At 44.6% G+C, this 17,016-nt stretch overlaps 1 protein-coding gene across 2 annotated transcripts in view; it reads left to right on the forward strand.

Annotated features, from left to right (window-relative positions):
• The window catches only part of FAM184B (family with sequence similarity 184 member B), a 181,459-nt gene that overhangs the window by 67,481 nt on the left and 96,962 nt on the right, over positions 1 to 17,016 (forward strand). Inside the window, exons 2-3 of one of the 2 annotated variants that reach the window (XM_045991695.1) lie at positions 14,196 to 14,948; positions 15,700 to 15,835. In XM_045991695.1, the coding sequence (XP_045847651.1) occupies positions 14,196 to 14,948; positions 15,700 to 15,835 (889 nt within the window). Of the gene's footprint in view, positions 1 to 14,195; positions 14,949 to 15,699; positions 15,848 to 17,016 lie in introns of both variants that reach the window. The other variant, XM_045991685.1, reaches the window with a different exon arrangement.

A 17,016-nucleotide genomic window follows, 5' to 3' on the forward strand; every position in this document is an offset into this window, starting at 1 on the left:
CTTACACACCAGACTTTCTGGGGGCAAGGCCCCTTAGGAATTTGCGTAATCATCATGCACTGTGCAAACAGGACAATCTCAAGTCAACACAGATGCTGGACCTTTAAGTGTCCAAGCCTTGCCTGTCCCGCAGCTTGTCACACTGTCCTCAACTTTCTGCTAATCCTTCTCCCTGGGAAGGCTCCCCTGCCTGTCCCCTCCCAGTCCATTCTGTGCCACACCTTTGTGCTACTTCCATTCCTGGTACTCCCCCTACTTGTGTTTTCCTCCCCTTTCTGACCTCCTGACTGACAACCACTCATCTCTTTAAACCCAACTCAAGTATCCTCTGCACTCTGATTCCTTTCTACTAGGATAAAGAGAGATGTCATTTAAAAAAAAAAAAAAGAGAGATGTCATTTATTCAACAAATATTTGCTGAGTCCGGCACTGTTCTGGGATCTAGTAGTAGACTCGACAAAAATCCCTGCATACAATTCATTTCCTAGAGAGGGAGACAAATAAGCAAATTTTAAAAAATAATATGTTAAACATATAATATATCAGATGAAGGTGACATGGAGAAAGATAAAGCAGGAAAAGATACGGGCATGGATTTGGAGTAATCCGGGCAGATATCGCTGACAAGGTGACGTATGAACAGAAACCCAAAGCCATCTAGATGTCAGATGGGAGAATGCTAATCCCAGAAAAGGCAACAGTGTATGCAGAGATAAGATAGAGTGTGTTTGACATGACTGAGGCATGGCAAGGATTTCAGTGCAGTGGACGTTAGCTAAACCAAAAAGATGAGGTGAGCTCAAAAGGTTATGGGAAACCAGGTCATATAACCCCTTTTTGGTCATTGTGAGGCCCTGACTTTTCCTGAGTGTTTCCTGGAAAGCCAAGGGAAGGTTTTGAGCAGTGTAGGAATATGATTTGGCTGACTTTCGGAGTACTGGAGGAGGAAGGTGGAAGCCAGGATTGGGAGACCTATGTCACGGTCCAGGTGGGAGATGCAAATGACTCAGGTTAAGAGAAGGATGGGGTGGTGAGAAGTGAACACATTTAGGATTAGCTGATGGAGTGGATGTGGGATATGAGAGTTATATTTTAACCAGGAATAACTCCAAAAAAATTTTAACTATTATTTTTATTGTTGCAAAATAGAAATAACATGAATTTTATCATTTTTAAATGTACAGTTTAGTGGCATTTAAGCTCATTCACATTGTGCAACCATCACCATTATATCTCTAGAATTTGTCCTCTTCCTAGACTGAAGCTCTATACCCTTTAAACAATAACTCCCCATTCCTACACCTCCCCCTCAACCCCTGCAACTACAGTGCTACTTTTTATCTCTAGATTTGACTACTCTAGGTTCCTCATATAAGGAATCACACAATATTTGTCCATTCGTGACTGGTATATTTCATTTAGGGTAATGTCTTCAGGGTTCATCCAAATCATGACATGTGTCAGAATTTCTTTCTTTTTAAGTCTGAATAATATTTTGTTGTATGTATATACTACGTTTTATTTATCCATTCATCCATCGATGGGCACTTGAGGGGGGTCTCCATCTTTTCACTATTGTGACTTAATGCTATGAACATGGGTACAAATACCTGTTCAAGTGTCTGCTTTCAATTCTTTCAGAAATTAAATTCCAAAAATATAATTGCTGGATCAACCGGTAATTTTATGTTTAATTATTTGGGGAACTATCCTATTGTTTCCTACAGTGGCTGCATCATTTTATATTCCCACTAGCCATGCTCAATGGTTCCATTTCTCTACATCTTATCAACACTTGTGTTTTGGTGTTTTTAAGAATAACCATCCTAAAGGGTGTGAGGTGGTATCTCATTGTAGATTTGACTTGCATTTCCCTAATGATTAGAGATGTGTTGAATATCTTTTCATGTACTTGTTGGTTAACTCCAAAATTTGACCTAAGCAACTGGAAGAAGGGAGTTAGAGAATATTGCATGAATTGAAATGGAGAATATTGTGGGAAGAACAGGTTTTGAGATGTATATTAGAAATCCAAGTGGAGATCTTGGTAAGCAACGGGACACACGAGTCTAACGTTCAGCTGACGAGTCCGGCCTGGATGTGCAAATTTGGGAATCATTAGCAAACAAGCATGCATAAAGTCATGAGGTTGGATAGGATCTCTAGGGAATGTCTGCAGAGAAGGAAACAGTCTGCGGCCTAAGCAATGGGGAACTTCTACTTGAAGGATGAGAGATAAGAAAGAACTAGCCGAATGAGGAGTGGCCAGTGATCAGGAGGAGGGTGATGTATTCTGGAAGCCAAGTGAAGACTGCTCTGAGGAGGAGGAAGTGATTTCTTATGTCCCAAGCTGCTGAAAAGTTGAACAGTTGGAGACTAAGAATTGGCTATTGTTTTAGCAACATGGAGATCATTAGCAAAACGGTACCGAGTTGTTTTGGTGCATTGGTCAGGTTGGAAGCCTGACTGGAGAAAATTCAAGAGAGAAGAGAATGTGGGGAATTAGTGACAAGAGGTGTAAACAAAGCACCTGTGAAGTCTTTATAAAAGAGTGCAGAAAAATGGGGGACTGGGATTAAGAAGAATTTTTGTTAATGATAAAAATCACAGCACATTTCTACATTGATAGAGGTGATGCATAAAGGAGGGTGCTGGAAGGAAGGGTGAGAGTTATGGGAGCAGTATGACCCTTACTTCGGTGCTTTTCCCTGCTCCCCTGCAGACTGCTAACAAAGTACCTCAGAGCCTCTTAAATGTACTAGTTGGCTTACTAGTCTCTCTTTGAGTTTTCCAGCAATAACACTGTTTTATAAACAGCCCTAAAACCTCTGTGGCCTATGACAATAGTGATTTAAAGTTTTTTTTTGTTTTGTTTTGTTTTTGCAGACAGAGATCACAAGTAGGCAGAGAGGCAGGCAGAGAGGCAGGCAGAGAGAGAGGAGGAAGCAGGCTCCCTGCTGAGCAGAGAGCCTGATGCGGGCTCTATCCCAGGACCCTGGGATCATTAACCGAGCCAAAGGCAGAGGCTTTAACCCACTGAGCCACCCAGGTGCCCTGATGATAGTGATTTATTTCATGCTCAGATTGGCTGCTGTTGGGCAGCTCTCTGCCAGGCTTGGCTGAGCCAGGAGAGTGCCAGGCTTTGAGCTGGACTCTGGACTGTTCACGTGTCTCTCATTCTGGGATCTGTGGCTACCCTGAATCTATTCTTCTAGTGTAGAGGGTAGAAGCACAAGGGGGAAGCTGAAACTCAAATACATTTCAAGCCTCTGTTTGCAACAAGTCCACTCAAATTCCGTTCATCAAAGCAAGTTATAAGCCAAGCCCAACAGGGAAGAAAAAGGAAATGAGATACACAGATGGGGAGGACCAGGACCAGGAAGGGGATGGAAGGGGGAAATATTGGACAAATAATACAATCTACCATACCTGATCTAAAATCCTAAACAGAATGATTTTATTTCTTCTGTTTTTCCAGCACTTACTACCATGCCTGGTAAATTCTGCAAATGTAATAAGTGCTGCAAAAAATCTTGAAAGGAGACTATTATCAGCTCTTTTCTAACCATGGTTATTGTTCTCTTTCTTTTAACTTAGGATCCAGAAGAATTTGGGTTTAAATTCCAGCATTCTCACTTTTTAGCTAGATGGCTTTTGGTAACAATAGTAAAAAGAGTAAATAATAATAGTAAAAAGAATAACAGACAGCATTTCTTGAGTGTTTACTGTGAGCTAGGAATGCTGTTAGGGTTTTTGGTTCATTATAATGTGCATTATATGTTATATGTCCATTATATATCCATATAATGTTCACGATAATGTCATTTTAGTGTCCAAGCAAATCTACGAGGGAGGCATTGCTTTCTCCATGTCATAGATGAGGTGAGAATCAGAGAGGTTCAGTCACATACTTGAGGTCTCACAGCTAGAAAGAGGTGGAGTTATGGTAAAAAACCAGCTCAGTAGGCCCAGTAAGGCCTCCTTGTGAGCATCATGCTATGTCACCCGTGCATGTGGAGTTAGGATGCCCATCAGTTTCCTCATCTGCAAAATAGGGCCACGCATGAGAACGTTCACTTTGTAGAATCATTAGAAAGATTAATTGAAAAGTCCTATATCAATTACCTGGCCCAGTGAAGCTGACACTCTGGCCACTCAACAAATATTCTTTCCTTTCTTCCTTTTTTATTTCATTTCCAACTCCGGCGGCCAAACTTGATGGAAAACTTTCTTCAAAATCTCGTGCACATAATACATCAACTATAATTTTGTTAAACCTACAGTTCTCAACTTCTGAGACCTCTAAGACCCTCATAGGCCCTCTGCTGAAACCATTAGCAGTGGATTTTTAAAACCCTTGGGAAGACGTTTGGATGGGTTCGGTACTTCTCTTGGCTGCTAAATTATTCATGTCCCTTGATGGATTGTGAAGCTGGCCTCCTACTGAAGAGGTGGATTTATAAGGGAAGCTCAGGCCAGTCCTTTGCTGTTTCAGTTGAGTAGGTGGTGACTGAAGGAAAGCAAGGCACCAGGCCCAAGGGAAGCGTGGGTCTGTGCCAATTCTGCTCGGCAATTGTAGACCGAGAGGGTGGGAAGAGCAGATTTTGTGTCCAAAAGGAGATGTTTCTTTCTGAGGGCAGAGTGTGGCAAGAGAGGAGGAAGAGACATTTAATGAGTACCTACGATGTACCAGACACCTCAGATGTGTAATCCTATTAGATCCTTAAAAAACAAACAAACAGGGGCGCCTGGGTGGCTCAGTGGATTAAGCCGCTGCCTTCGGCTCAGGTCATGATCTCAGGGTCCTGGGATCGAGCCCCGCATCGGGCTCTCTGCTCCGCAGGGAGCCTGCTTCCTCCTCTCTCTCTGCCTACTTGTGATCTCTCTCTCTGTCAAATAAATAAATAAAATCTTTAAAAAAACAAACAAACAAACAAACACCCATATCTGTTTTAGAGGAAAGAAACTGTGTAGAAGTTAAAGAACTTGAGAAATTTTTAAAAAATAAGAGTCAGAAAGCAAATATATATATATATATATATACACATACATATATATATATACACATACATACATATATATATATACACATATATATATATACATACATATATATATATATATATACACACAAACTGAATCAGGTTTGTCCAGAAAACCCAAACACAGTCCAGCTGGAATCAGTTCAGGGTTGGCATGGCCTTGCTGGGCATCAGAGACCCCAGCTCCTCTTAGCTCACTCTGCTGCCAACCTTAGTCTCTGGTGTCCACTGCGTGGTCCAAGAGGACTGCTCAGCCATAGAGGGGACTCATCCTGGAAGGTCTACTTCTCTCCAGCCGGGCAGAACTTGGTCTCATGGCTGCTGAGGGCTGGAAGGGAAGCTGAGAAATGTGGCCAACTGCCCATGGAGAAATTAGGGCTTCTATTTTTAAGGATGAAGGAAAGAACCAGATACTGGGCACACCAGGAATCTCTGCTGTGAGGAAGGTAAGTCTCAGTCCTTTTCACTCCACAGGACCCAGCTGGCTCCATTGCTCCTACCATATTGCCTTCCTTAAGAGAAATGCCATTGCCACCGAGACCTCTGTCCAGCTTAAAGTGCCCTCTAGACAACCATGGTAGGAACAGCTGGGTCTTATCAGGTGCTTACTGATGTGGGAAACAAAGGCAAAAGAAAAATGAAATGTCCTCACTACCCACAGTCCACTGACATGTACTTGAAATAGGCAGAGTGGCATTTCTCTAGGGACTCAGCTGCCTTAATGTTAATACTTTGCTAAGAGCAAAAGGCAATCTCAGCCCAATCCCCAGGATCCTGTAAGGCTACTTAAACGTATAAAAATTCCTTTGGGAACTTCCTTTATCTCTACTCCCCAAGATACATGTGGGAATCCTCCCCCATATATATGGCCCACCAATCCATGTGAAGGGTCTCATGACTAGGGTTTTACTAGGCAGTAATAAATGACCTTTTTCAACCATTGATATCTCCCTCAAGGTTCTGGAAACCTTTCTTCCAAAATTCCTTAGAGACTTTTGCTATCCTTAACCCCTTCCAACTCGAAAGTGTATAATCAGCCATTCCTCTCGACCCCAGTGCAGCTCTTTCTGCCCATAGGTCCTGCCCCCATGCTTTAATAAAACTACCTTTGTGCACCAAAGATGTCTCAAGAATTCTTTCTTGGCCATCAGCTCCAAACCCCATCTTTCTTACATCACTTACTATAAACCAGGCACTATGCAACATGTCTTATAGCAATATCTCATTTAATCCTTCAGTCACCTATAAAGCAGGAACTTGATTCTCCCCCCTTGTACAAATGAGGAAACTGAGACCCAGGAAGACAGCCCATGCAAGGTCAAACAGCTAGTAAATACCATCAGGATCCATACATTAAATGACAAACAGGATCTGCACTCAGGCAGTGGAGACTCCAAACCTAGTCTTTTCATTGTTATCTTTGTCTCCTTCCTGTCTGTTCCCACTTTAGGGCTTCTGCTCCTGCCCATCTCCCTTCCTGAATCCTGTTCTTTCCATCTCTCACCACCCCTTACAAAGTCTTCCTTCTTTTTTTTTTTTTTTTAAAGATTTTATTTATTTATTTGACAGAGAGAGATCACAAGTAGACAGAGAGGCAGGCAGAGAGAGAGAGAGAGGGAAGCAGGCTCGCTACTGAGCAGAGAGCCCGATGCGGGACTTGATCCCAGGACCCTGAGATCATGACCCGAGCCGAAGGCAGCGGCTCAACCCACTGAGCCACCCAGGCGCCCCCAAAGTCTTCCTTCTATTTACCAGTAAACACTCTGAGAATCCGAATCAGGCCAGGCATCGTACTAGGAGCTTGGGACTACGTAATATAGCAAGGGCCTGTGGAGGGTCCCTGAGGTCCCTACTCTGAAGAAGTTCACATGTGACTTCGACATCTAGCACCCAAGTGTCCATAATGGGACACAAAAGGGCCATAGCAATCAAGTGGTGCAAAGTACGCAGGGAGAAGGATGAGTTGGATAAGTTTCTTTTGTCTGCAGGGAAGCTAAAGGACACTTTATACAAGAGGAGAAAATTCCTTCTACTTTTTTCCAGTGGTTCCAAATAAAATATTTTATGCATCTTTTCCTTTTTAAAAAATTCTTCTCATCTGCCTTTCTCTAGTGCCCTTGCCCACCTGTTTTGATCCTATTTGCCCATTTACCTGCTCTATCCCTCTTCCCTTCACCAGTAGCTTTGGGGAAGAGTGGCATCCATCCATCACCTCCCCTTCCCTGCCCTCCATTCTCTCCTTAACTGGACCAGTCTGCTTCAGTCCCAGCACTGCACTAAATCCTACCACCTCATGATTAATAATACAAGTCTTTTTTCTCTGGATGACAGGTACATTAATTATGCAGTTATTTGGTATCTGGTGTTTCTATGCATTGTCTCATGTAACTCTCAGGATAACCCTAGGAGTTTGGTGCTGCTGTTAATGTCATTTTGCTGTCAGGAAACTGAGCTCTGGAAAGGTTGAATTACTGCCCAAGGTCAGCAGCTAGGAGGCAGCAAAGCTGGAGCTCCGGCCCAGGTTAGCTAGCCCTGGAGCTCTTAACTATTCCTTCTCTAAAAAGCAAGAAACAACACTGTAGGGGAGGAGAGTAGGAATGGGCCAAGATCTTGGGATGTGACCTACAAAATGTGGTAGAGAATTGAATAGCCCCTATGGGAAAAAGGAATAGGGAATGATTATGAGACATATTGATTAAAGTGTGAGCGTGGAGATCACAGATGAAGTTAGACATCTTTCTTTTTTTCATTCTAACAAGGTCTTTAATGATCCAGATGACCTTGGGGTGCCTGGGTGGCTCAGTGGATTAAAGCCTCTGCCTTTGGCTCAGGTCAGGATCCCAGGGTCCTGGGATTGAGCCCCACATGGGGCTCTCTGCCCAGCAGAGAGCCTGTTTCCTTTCTCTCTGCCTACTTGTGATCTCTGTCTGTCAATAAATAAATAAAATCCTTTAAAAAAATGATCCAGATGACCTCAGATCTGTACTGATCACATTTCTTTCTTTTTTAATTTTACTTTCTTTATTTTAAGTTTTAAATTTTAGTTCCAGTTAGTTATCACACAGTGTTATATTAGTTTCAGGTTTCAGGTGTATAATATAGTGATTCAGAGGTTGGGAATCTTAAGGATTAGCTGGGAGTATTTGACAAGGGTTGAGGTGGTTGGGTTGATCTGCTATTTTGAGTACCAAGGATGTGAGGATAAAGATGAGATAGGCAGGGGGTTTGAGGATGTCATTAAGAAGTAGTTGAAAACCATAAGAGACCCTTAATCTCAGAAAACAAACTGAGGGTTGCTGGAGGGAGGGGGGTAGGGAGAAGGTGGTGGGGTTATGAACATTGGGGAAGGTATGTGCTATGGTGAGTGCTGTGAAGTGTGTAAACCTGGTGATTCACAGACCTGTACCCCTGGGGCTAATAATACATTATATGTTAACAAAAAATTTATTTATTTTTTTTAAAAAGAAGGTAGTTGAGATGATTGGCCATCAGATTAAAAAGGGTAGTGGGGAAAGCATGGAGTTAAGATAAAAACAGACTATTGGGGGCGCCTGGGTGGCTCAGTAGGTTAAGCCTCTGCCTTCAGCTCAGGTCATGATCTCAGGGTCCTGGGATCGAGCCCCGCATGGGGCTCTCTGCTCAGCGGGGAGCCCGCTTCCCCTTCTCTCTCTGCCTGCCTCTCTGCCCACTTGTGATCTCTCTCTCTGTCAAATAAATAAATAAAATATTAAAAAAAAAAACAAAACAGACTATTGGACCAGGAGAACAAAGAAATATCAAGCTCAGGAAAAAAAAAACTTGCAAGAGTGAGGAAGTGGAGAGGGTAGAAAAAGTAGAGGATGTCTTGAAAGTAGGCAAGATGTCCCAGTAGAGTCACCCCAGGAGTTCACAACTGTGAACATTCATACATGTCTCCATGTTGCATAGGAAGACAAGTGTGAGGCTTTTGAAAGTTCTCAAAATTCTTTGAATTAATTTTTTGACACAAAATGGCATTTTTTTTGGGGGGGAGAGGATACTCTTCCTCCATCTCTTCACTAGGATTCTGTATTAATTAACTATGAAGACTTCAGGTTTTTTTAAGGCCAAGCTTCGGAATTTCATTCATAAGCAAAGAGCAGACCTCAAGTTTACTGGCAGGAATGGAAAAAGAAAATATGTTTGCTTCATAACAGTGAAATTTAAAAAAAAACTGTGGGGAAACAACTCAATGTCTGTCAGTAAGAAGCAGAAAAAGAAATTATAACACAGCCATACAATAGCATATAAAGCAGCCAAAAATAAAAATGAGGCATCTCTTTATGTACAGAATTACATAGTTTCCAAGATCTACTGCTAAGTAAAAAAAAAAAAATCATGATCTAGATGAACATATATGTGTATTACAAGAAGGTGAGGAATATAATATGATATAAAATATAAAACATAATTTTCTTTCTTGTTTGTGCACACAACATCCTTGGAGTACCTTTCTGGGCAAGGGTGTCAGGGAAAGGGAGGTGAGTCTGGCACTTGTTGAAAGCCAGGAACCCTGTAGCCAGATCTCAGCCAAGCAGAACAATTGGAGCAGACCCTTGCTGGGGATTATTTGGAGAATTTTAATTTCAAGACACCATGAGTAAATATACATATGCCAAAGGGCCCTCAGACATTGTGTGCCCACCCACAGTGTGATACCATCTCCACTACCTCTGATCTTGTGTTAATTCAAGGATATGCATATGGGGAGAGTTTTCACAAGAAAGGGAAGACTCACATGAGCAAATTCTGGAAAGAGTTATAGACCTGAAAACCCAGGGGATAGTGGTTTTACTCAAAGGGGTGGAACATTTGGGTTCTTTCTTTATTGAGTGCTTTTGTGGCATCGTGATTCAACCAAGTTTTCTGTTCTTCAGGTATAGTTGAATATTGGAACTCCATTCTCCCAGATCACCACCAACACCAGTAGTTGATTTTATCCTTCATGGAATCAGTATGCCAAATTTCATGGAATAACCTTTTTGAGGATGTTTTGTTCTTCACCATGAAAACCCCATTCGTGTTCAGATTTACTCATGGTGCAAGCATGACTCTACTGAAGAGAACCTTTGTCAGTTGGGTGTTGGGTGTACAGAAAGAGTTAACATAGCAGGCCCAAGACAGCATATGCCTAGAGTAGTAAACTTCAAAGTGGCCCTCAGTTGGCATCTAGGAACTTGGATCTTCAGAGGGTTCCCACCACCCAAATTGTTAAGAATAACTCACTATGCCTAAATTGCTTATGCAAACTATGTGATTTATGCTGAGCACCTGCTTTCCTACTGGGGGTTTGCAATTTCGGTATTGCCAATAGAAGTTGCCTACTTGACTAGCCCCCCGTAAAAACCTTGCTGAGTCTTTAAACAGCTATTTGGTAAACAATCGTTCACAAATATTGCTACAACTCCTTGATAGGGAAATTCAGCAAGTGTGTGTGAAAGAGGACTTGCTGGGGGAGGACTCTTGGAAGCTTGAGCCTAGTTTCCTCCAGACCTCTTCCTGTTCATCTTTTCCCTCTGTCAAGCTTACTTTGTATCCTTTCCCTATAATCATAATAATCCTGTGTCTATGTGCTGAGTCTCCTGAGTTTTCCTAGGGTAATGGTAGCTATTGGAACAGATAACTACTAAGACTTCGGAGGTCCAACACAATAGTTTATTTCTTGGGTATAGAAAGATCAGTGCCAGAGCTCCTGGTGGGTGGATGGCCATCTAGTCAGTCATCAAGGACCCAGGTGCCTTCCATCTTGTATTCTACCTTCTTCTAAAGCCTCTGAGTCTTCTCTGGTATGTTTGCAGATGAGAAAAAGAGACTGTGGAAAATACATGCCCCTTTCTTAACCCTCCTTGTCACCTTAACCTCAATGTTGGCCCCAAAGTGACATCACTACCTCTGGCTATATTCCTTTGGCAATTATTGAGAGCATATGGTCTACATGAGACCATATGCTAGGCATATGCTAGGCATATGGTCTCATGTAGATACAAGAGGACTACGAAATGTGATGTCTGCACAGTGGCTGTTCTGCTATAGCAACTCTGTGGAAAGAAAGCATAAATCCTTGATGACCTGCTGTAGAATCATAATGATCTACTTATTGTGAACCTATGGTGCCCTCAACTTCCTCCCAAGTGCTATGAGAAAGCACACAGAAGTCATATTGTTCTTGCCCATATGCAGGTTGACATGTAAAAGGGAACAGGTCACCCCAAGTTCATGTAGGTAAGGCTAACTTTTCCTAGGAAGTTTTCTTTCCTTTTAGACCCCTTCTTCTGTGTTTCCATAGTAACTGCTGCTGATCCCTGTCACAGCACTTATCACAAGGTTTTGGAACCTTACAGATTCTTGTCTGACTCACCCATTAAATTAAAACATTTCTGAGGTCACAACTTTTAGTTGTCTTATTGACCAGCATGTTCTGTGCCCTTCACAGAACCTGGCACTTCTGAGAAGTGCAGTAAATGCATAAAGGAATAAATGGTTGAACGGGACAGAGAGATGAAGTGTTGTACCATGCTGTGAGCATGTGTTTCAGAGTTAGTCAAAGTTTCTTATCTCTTGTGACCTTGCAAAACTTACTAAACTTCTCTGAACCTCAAATTTTCATTCTTAGAATGGGGAGGACAATACCAACTTTGCAACATTGCTCTGAGGATTTTCTGAGATTCTGAATGCGTATGTAGCACCTAGCCTTGTGCTAGGCACATAGTAAACTCTGGAAAAATAGTATTGATTATTAACACAAATGACAACCAGTGGGATACCTGCTTCAGCATTCACTTACTCTAGACCCAATCTTAGATGCAGGCCAGAAGAAGCCATAGAAACCAAAGGTAGCCAAATCGTGTGCAAGGATGATGAGAAAGAAGAGTTGTGGGGACAGCAGCTTTATTTCATTGGGGTGGGGGTCTTCCTGGGAGGGAGACCTTCCTTCCTTTGGTCTTCCTGGGAGGGAGGTCTTCCTTCCCTTGTTCTTGCCATCAGAGGGTGTTAGATTCACAATTCTTAAGGCAGTGCTTACTCTCCCAAGAACTCACAAGATGTCAAGCCCATCTCATACCTTTACAACTACATCATTCAAGACAGAGCTCTGATTTCTTCTTCATTCACTCATCCATTTAAAAAATATTTTTAGAGTGTCCACCTTGAGCCAGGCACTGGGGATGAACAATATTGAACAAGGAAGACTGAGCTCCTCTCTCACGGAGCCTTCATTTTAGGGAGGGAGACAGACAACCCATCAATAGTTAGATTGCATGTAGACAGTGAAAATAAGATTTTCGGCAGCATCATGGATATAAGGTTCCTCTTTCTCAAGTTGTGCAGTCTTGAGGTAAACTGCTATTAAATGCATCACGAATGTCAGCCCTAGTGGTGCCATTTGGCCTTCTTCAACAACTGCTCACAATTACACACACACACAAGTTAAGGGTCTGTAAGTGTGAAGCTGTGTGGTGGGGACTTTTTGGAAGGATGTTTTTAATCTCAGCACCCAAGGGAGCTGACGGGGAGCGCTTGGCCCCTGACTCTTGCTCACCTTCACCAGCCCAGCTCCTCTTCAGTCATTTTCAATGAGTTCAACATCCCATGTGGGGACAACACAACCCCTTGATTTCTCAATCTCTTGACCCCTTCTCATCCAATGACCTTACTCTCTTCTCCACTTTCACCATACCTTTGACCTTGTCACCACCATAAACCTACTCCTGCCCCCTCCTTCCAGATTGTTGGCTCTAGAAAACACCTCTGCTGCCTGTCCCTCTCTCCACAATCACCATGTAAAACCCCAGCCTGAGAAGACCTACCCCTCTTCTTTTCTTTCCCTGAACTCACTCAGCTAAACATGAAGGAAGAGAGTCCAGAGCAGAGAACTAACTGCAAATTCAAAGCCTTTAATGTTGCCTTGTATTTTACAGTTCCCTTCCCCCAAACTAGTACAACTTGTCCCTCCTCAAACCTCCCACACTTCCCACTTCCCTTCCAGCTCAGCACACTGTCCGTGAACAGCCTTCCCTCCATCCTCCCTGACAGCATAGAAGCCACCTTCTTGCCTCTGCCAGGTGAGCTCCACCAGTCTCCTGTCCTATGTTCTTTATGCATGCCCGCCCTCAGCTTCTCCTTCACGCCTGCACCTGTGGTGGGGGGGGTGGCATATGCAGATAGACTCTGGACTCTCCTCAAGCAAACAACAGAAACAACAAAGCTATCCTGATTCCCTATGCCCTTCATCTCCAGCTCAGGCTTCCTTCTCTGAGCTCCAGAAATTTCTTTGTCTGCTCTGACGCCCCAGAAGGCAATCAAGTTTAATTTGTCCAGTACGGAATTCTTTATTTTCTTCCCCATGCCTGTAGTTTTGTTTGTTTGTTTGTTTTTCCCTTTCAGTAAACATCTACCTGTTGCTCAGGCTGGTTGCTCTGCCCCATCACACTCCCATCTTCCTGCATTCTCTTCTCTGCAGTAACAAAGTGTCCCTATCTTGTTCCTGAAGTTATGGAGAAACAGTCTTACACCTTGAATACATTTGTAGGTTGTCAGTGTTGCTATCACAAAGGAGTGTTGTATTTTATCAGATGCTTTTCCTGTGTCTATCGACACATCCTGTGCTTTTGTCTTTTATTCTGTTCGTATGGTATATTCCATGAACTGATTTTTAGATGTTTAATCAACTTCACATTCCTAGGGTAAATCCCACTTGATCATGGTATATAATCATTTTATATGTTGCAGAATTCTATTTTCTGATATTTTGTTGGGTTTTTTGGCAGGCGTTGTTTGTTTTTTTGTTCCAAAGTGTTCTTCCCACCCCGCCCCCCTAAACTGGAGTTATTAAGCCCTTTGCTGGATTCCCATGGCACTCCGGAGGTCCCCTAGGGATCTCTGCCACAGATCTCCTCTGTGGCCTTTATGTGTCCCTCACTTGGCTTCCGCCATGCTCCTGTCCCACTTGCCTGCTTCCTCGCGGGTTTCTCCTGGGGGCAATTTCTAACAAACCACTTCCACACCCATCCTCTTCTCAGGTGCGGCTGGTGGGGACCCGCCCCAGGTATGGCTGCGAGGAGGAGCAGCTCCCGTCACGTGGACACTCACAGCCGCTCCCACTCCTCACACTAACCCGCTCCGCGGATTCTCCTGCAGGTGATTTACGCCCTCAACACGCGCCAGGATGAGGCGGAGGCCAGCATGGAGGCGCTGCGCGAGGCCCACCAGGAGGAACTGCAGAGTGCGGTGGCGGAGACCAAGGCCAGGCTCCTGCAGGAACAGGGCCGCGTGGAGGAGGAGGCCCTGCTCCAGCGCATCGAGGCCCTGGAGAGCGCGCTCGAGCTGCAGAAGAGGCTGACGCAGGAGGCGCTGGCGCAGTCGGCCACGTGCAGGCTGGAGACCAAAGAGAGGGAGCTGAGGGTGGAGGCCGAGCACGCCGAGCGGGTCCTCAGCCTCTCCAAGGAGATGCTGGAGCTCAAGGCTGACTACGAGAAGAGGCTCAGGCACCTGACCAGCCACGAGGCGCCCCAGTGGGGCCGGCCTTCCCAGGAGGGCCCAGACCCCAAGGGAGAGCCAGGCCACGGCCACGAGATGCGGGAGGTCCTGCTGGAGGTAGAGCGGCTGCGCGTGGAAAACCAGCAGCTGAGCAAGGACTATGCCCGGAAGGCAGAGGAGCTGCAGGCCACCTACGAGCGGGACACCGAGGCCATCCGGCAGGCCATGCAGCAGTCGGTGAGCGAGGCCCTGTGGCAGTGGCAGGAGAAGGAGGCGGACCTCCGCAAGAACTTCCAGGTCCAGGAGTCAGCCCTGCAGGCCCAGGTCAGGAAGCTGGAAGGGGATTTGGAGCACAGAGGCCGCAAGATAAGTGACCTGAAGAAGTACGCCCAGAAGCTAAAGGAGAGGACACAGGTAAAGCAGGGTCTCTTGCTAGCTTTCCAATGGGATCATAAACACGGTCCCTAATTTTAACACCTACTATGTGTCGGGCACTATGCAAGGCACTTGACTTCTGCCCAAGTGAATTATTTCCCTTGAGTTCAACAACATTCTGTCAGCAAATGTTTATGGAATTTCTACTGTGTGCCAGACCAGGGGCTACAGGTAGGAGACACATGGCAAGCCGGACTGCGTCCCGGACCTCAGAGAGCTTCGACACTTAGAGTTTACAGAGACAGTAATTTTGGTCTAGAAATGGAGAGGCTTAAAGACTAACCTTGCTAGGCACACAGTTCGTAAGTTTCTTAACTGAGGCCAGCCTCATTCTAAAGCTCTGCTTATCCCCTAACAATTTACCTGTCCTGAAATCCTGGGACTTGGCTTTCATGGTGAGCCAGACCACCGACAACACAGACCCCTGACAAACCCCACACACTCATAGAGCCCGGTCTCTGAAAGTTGCAGCAGCTAATATCAGTAATCCTTGAGTACTTTTTCAGTCCCAGGCACGTTATCTCATTTAATCCTCACGACCGAAATGTTAAATAACATGCCCAAAGGCACATAGCCCATCAAGATGAGTAGGGATTGGGTGAATATGAGCCCCCGAATTCCAAAGACAAGAACGGTTGCTCTGCACTGACCCACCTTTCAGATCTGTGCACATTGTGCGTCTCCACTGCGAACTGTCCCCAGGGCAATGAGACCCTTTCTGTCTGTTTAGGACCTGGATGTGCAGCTCAAGGAGGCTCGGCAGGAGAACTCAGAGCTGAAAACCACTGCAAAAAAACTTGGGGAGAAGCTAGCTGTTGCCAAAGACAGACTGATGCTGCAGGAGTGTCACGTGACGCAGAAAAGCGGTGAGAGGCACTGTGAGAGTTTTTTGTTTGTGGGGTTTTTGTTTTTGTTTTTCTTAACAGAGAGAAGGGCCGCTGCCAGGTTGGCTGGTGCTGCTTGCACCCTGAGACTGTTGAGAGAGCAGAGCGAGGGCGGGCTGTTTCATCTGACCCCTGGTGGGCGAGCTCAACCCAGGCAGGGTGCTCAACCCAGGCAGGCCACAGGTGAGCTGTGGAGAGCTAAGAGATATGGTGCAGCAGGATCCCTTGCCCCCTGAAACCTCTTCACTAGACCCACCGCATGATTGAACGGCTCAGTACTGTCTTCTCCTCCACTGAAGCAACACTTCATATTTTCCCATCACTTCACAGTGATGTTACTGGGTCTCCCCAGTAGTCCTGTGAGTGGGCATGGTCAGTGTCTCCCATGATGCAGATAAAGAAATGGGGCTGAGGAAGGGTAGGTGGCTAGCTCAAGGCCACGGGTCACGATAGAACAAGTGTATCTGAGTATATCTGACTTCAGAGTGCCTTCCTCTGAAGGAGGAAACTCCTTCATCAGCAAGTTCTTGAATACTACAGTGTGATCAGTTTGATACTAGGAGATATAGAAAAGACACAAAACATGGGCTCTTCCCCCAGGGAGCTTATGGGACAGTGACTTTATAGTCTGGAGCACCCTTTGGTATCATGCAGTGGCCCAGGCACCAGGGGAATGAAACATTCTGGAAAGAAGTCACCGTGGGCTGGAAAGGTGTGGAGGAGGAGAGGTTTGAATTGGAACCAGAAGTGTGTGGAGGAATTTGTGCAGTGTTTACAAAAGTGGGATAGGGATACCTCCTAAGAATATGGGAAGAAAACAATGAGCATTTCTAGTTATATTTATTTTTTGTCTTATCTTTTACATTTAAATCTTTTGACTGTGTATGTATGCAGGAACACGCTCAGTGGTTTTTTTCAACGTATGGAAAGCATGATCAAAACATTTTGACAATGATTAGTTTAAGAAGCTAGAACAGGGCATCTGTTTGAACTCAAGATGCTGCTTGTGCAAAGACAACAATCACCACTTTGATTGTGCTTGAGGGCTAGAAGGCTACAGAGCAGGAAGTCCACTGGAGAGTGGGGGTAGAAGAGTTGAATAGCAGAATGGGTATCTGACTGCAGAGACCTTGAACACAAGGGCATTTTAAATGATGTTGAAA

Source organism: Meles meles, chromosome 2 (genome assembly GCF_922984935.1).
Source record: "Meles meles chromosome 2, mMelMel3.1 paternal haplotype, whole genome shotgun sequence".
NCBI lineage: Eukaryota > Metazoa > Chordata > Mammalia > Carnivora > Mustelidae > Meles > Meles meles.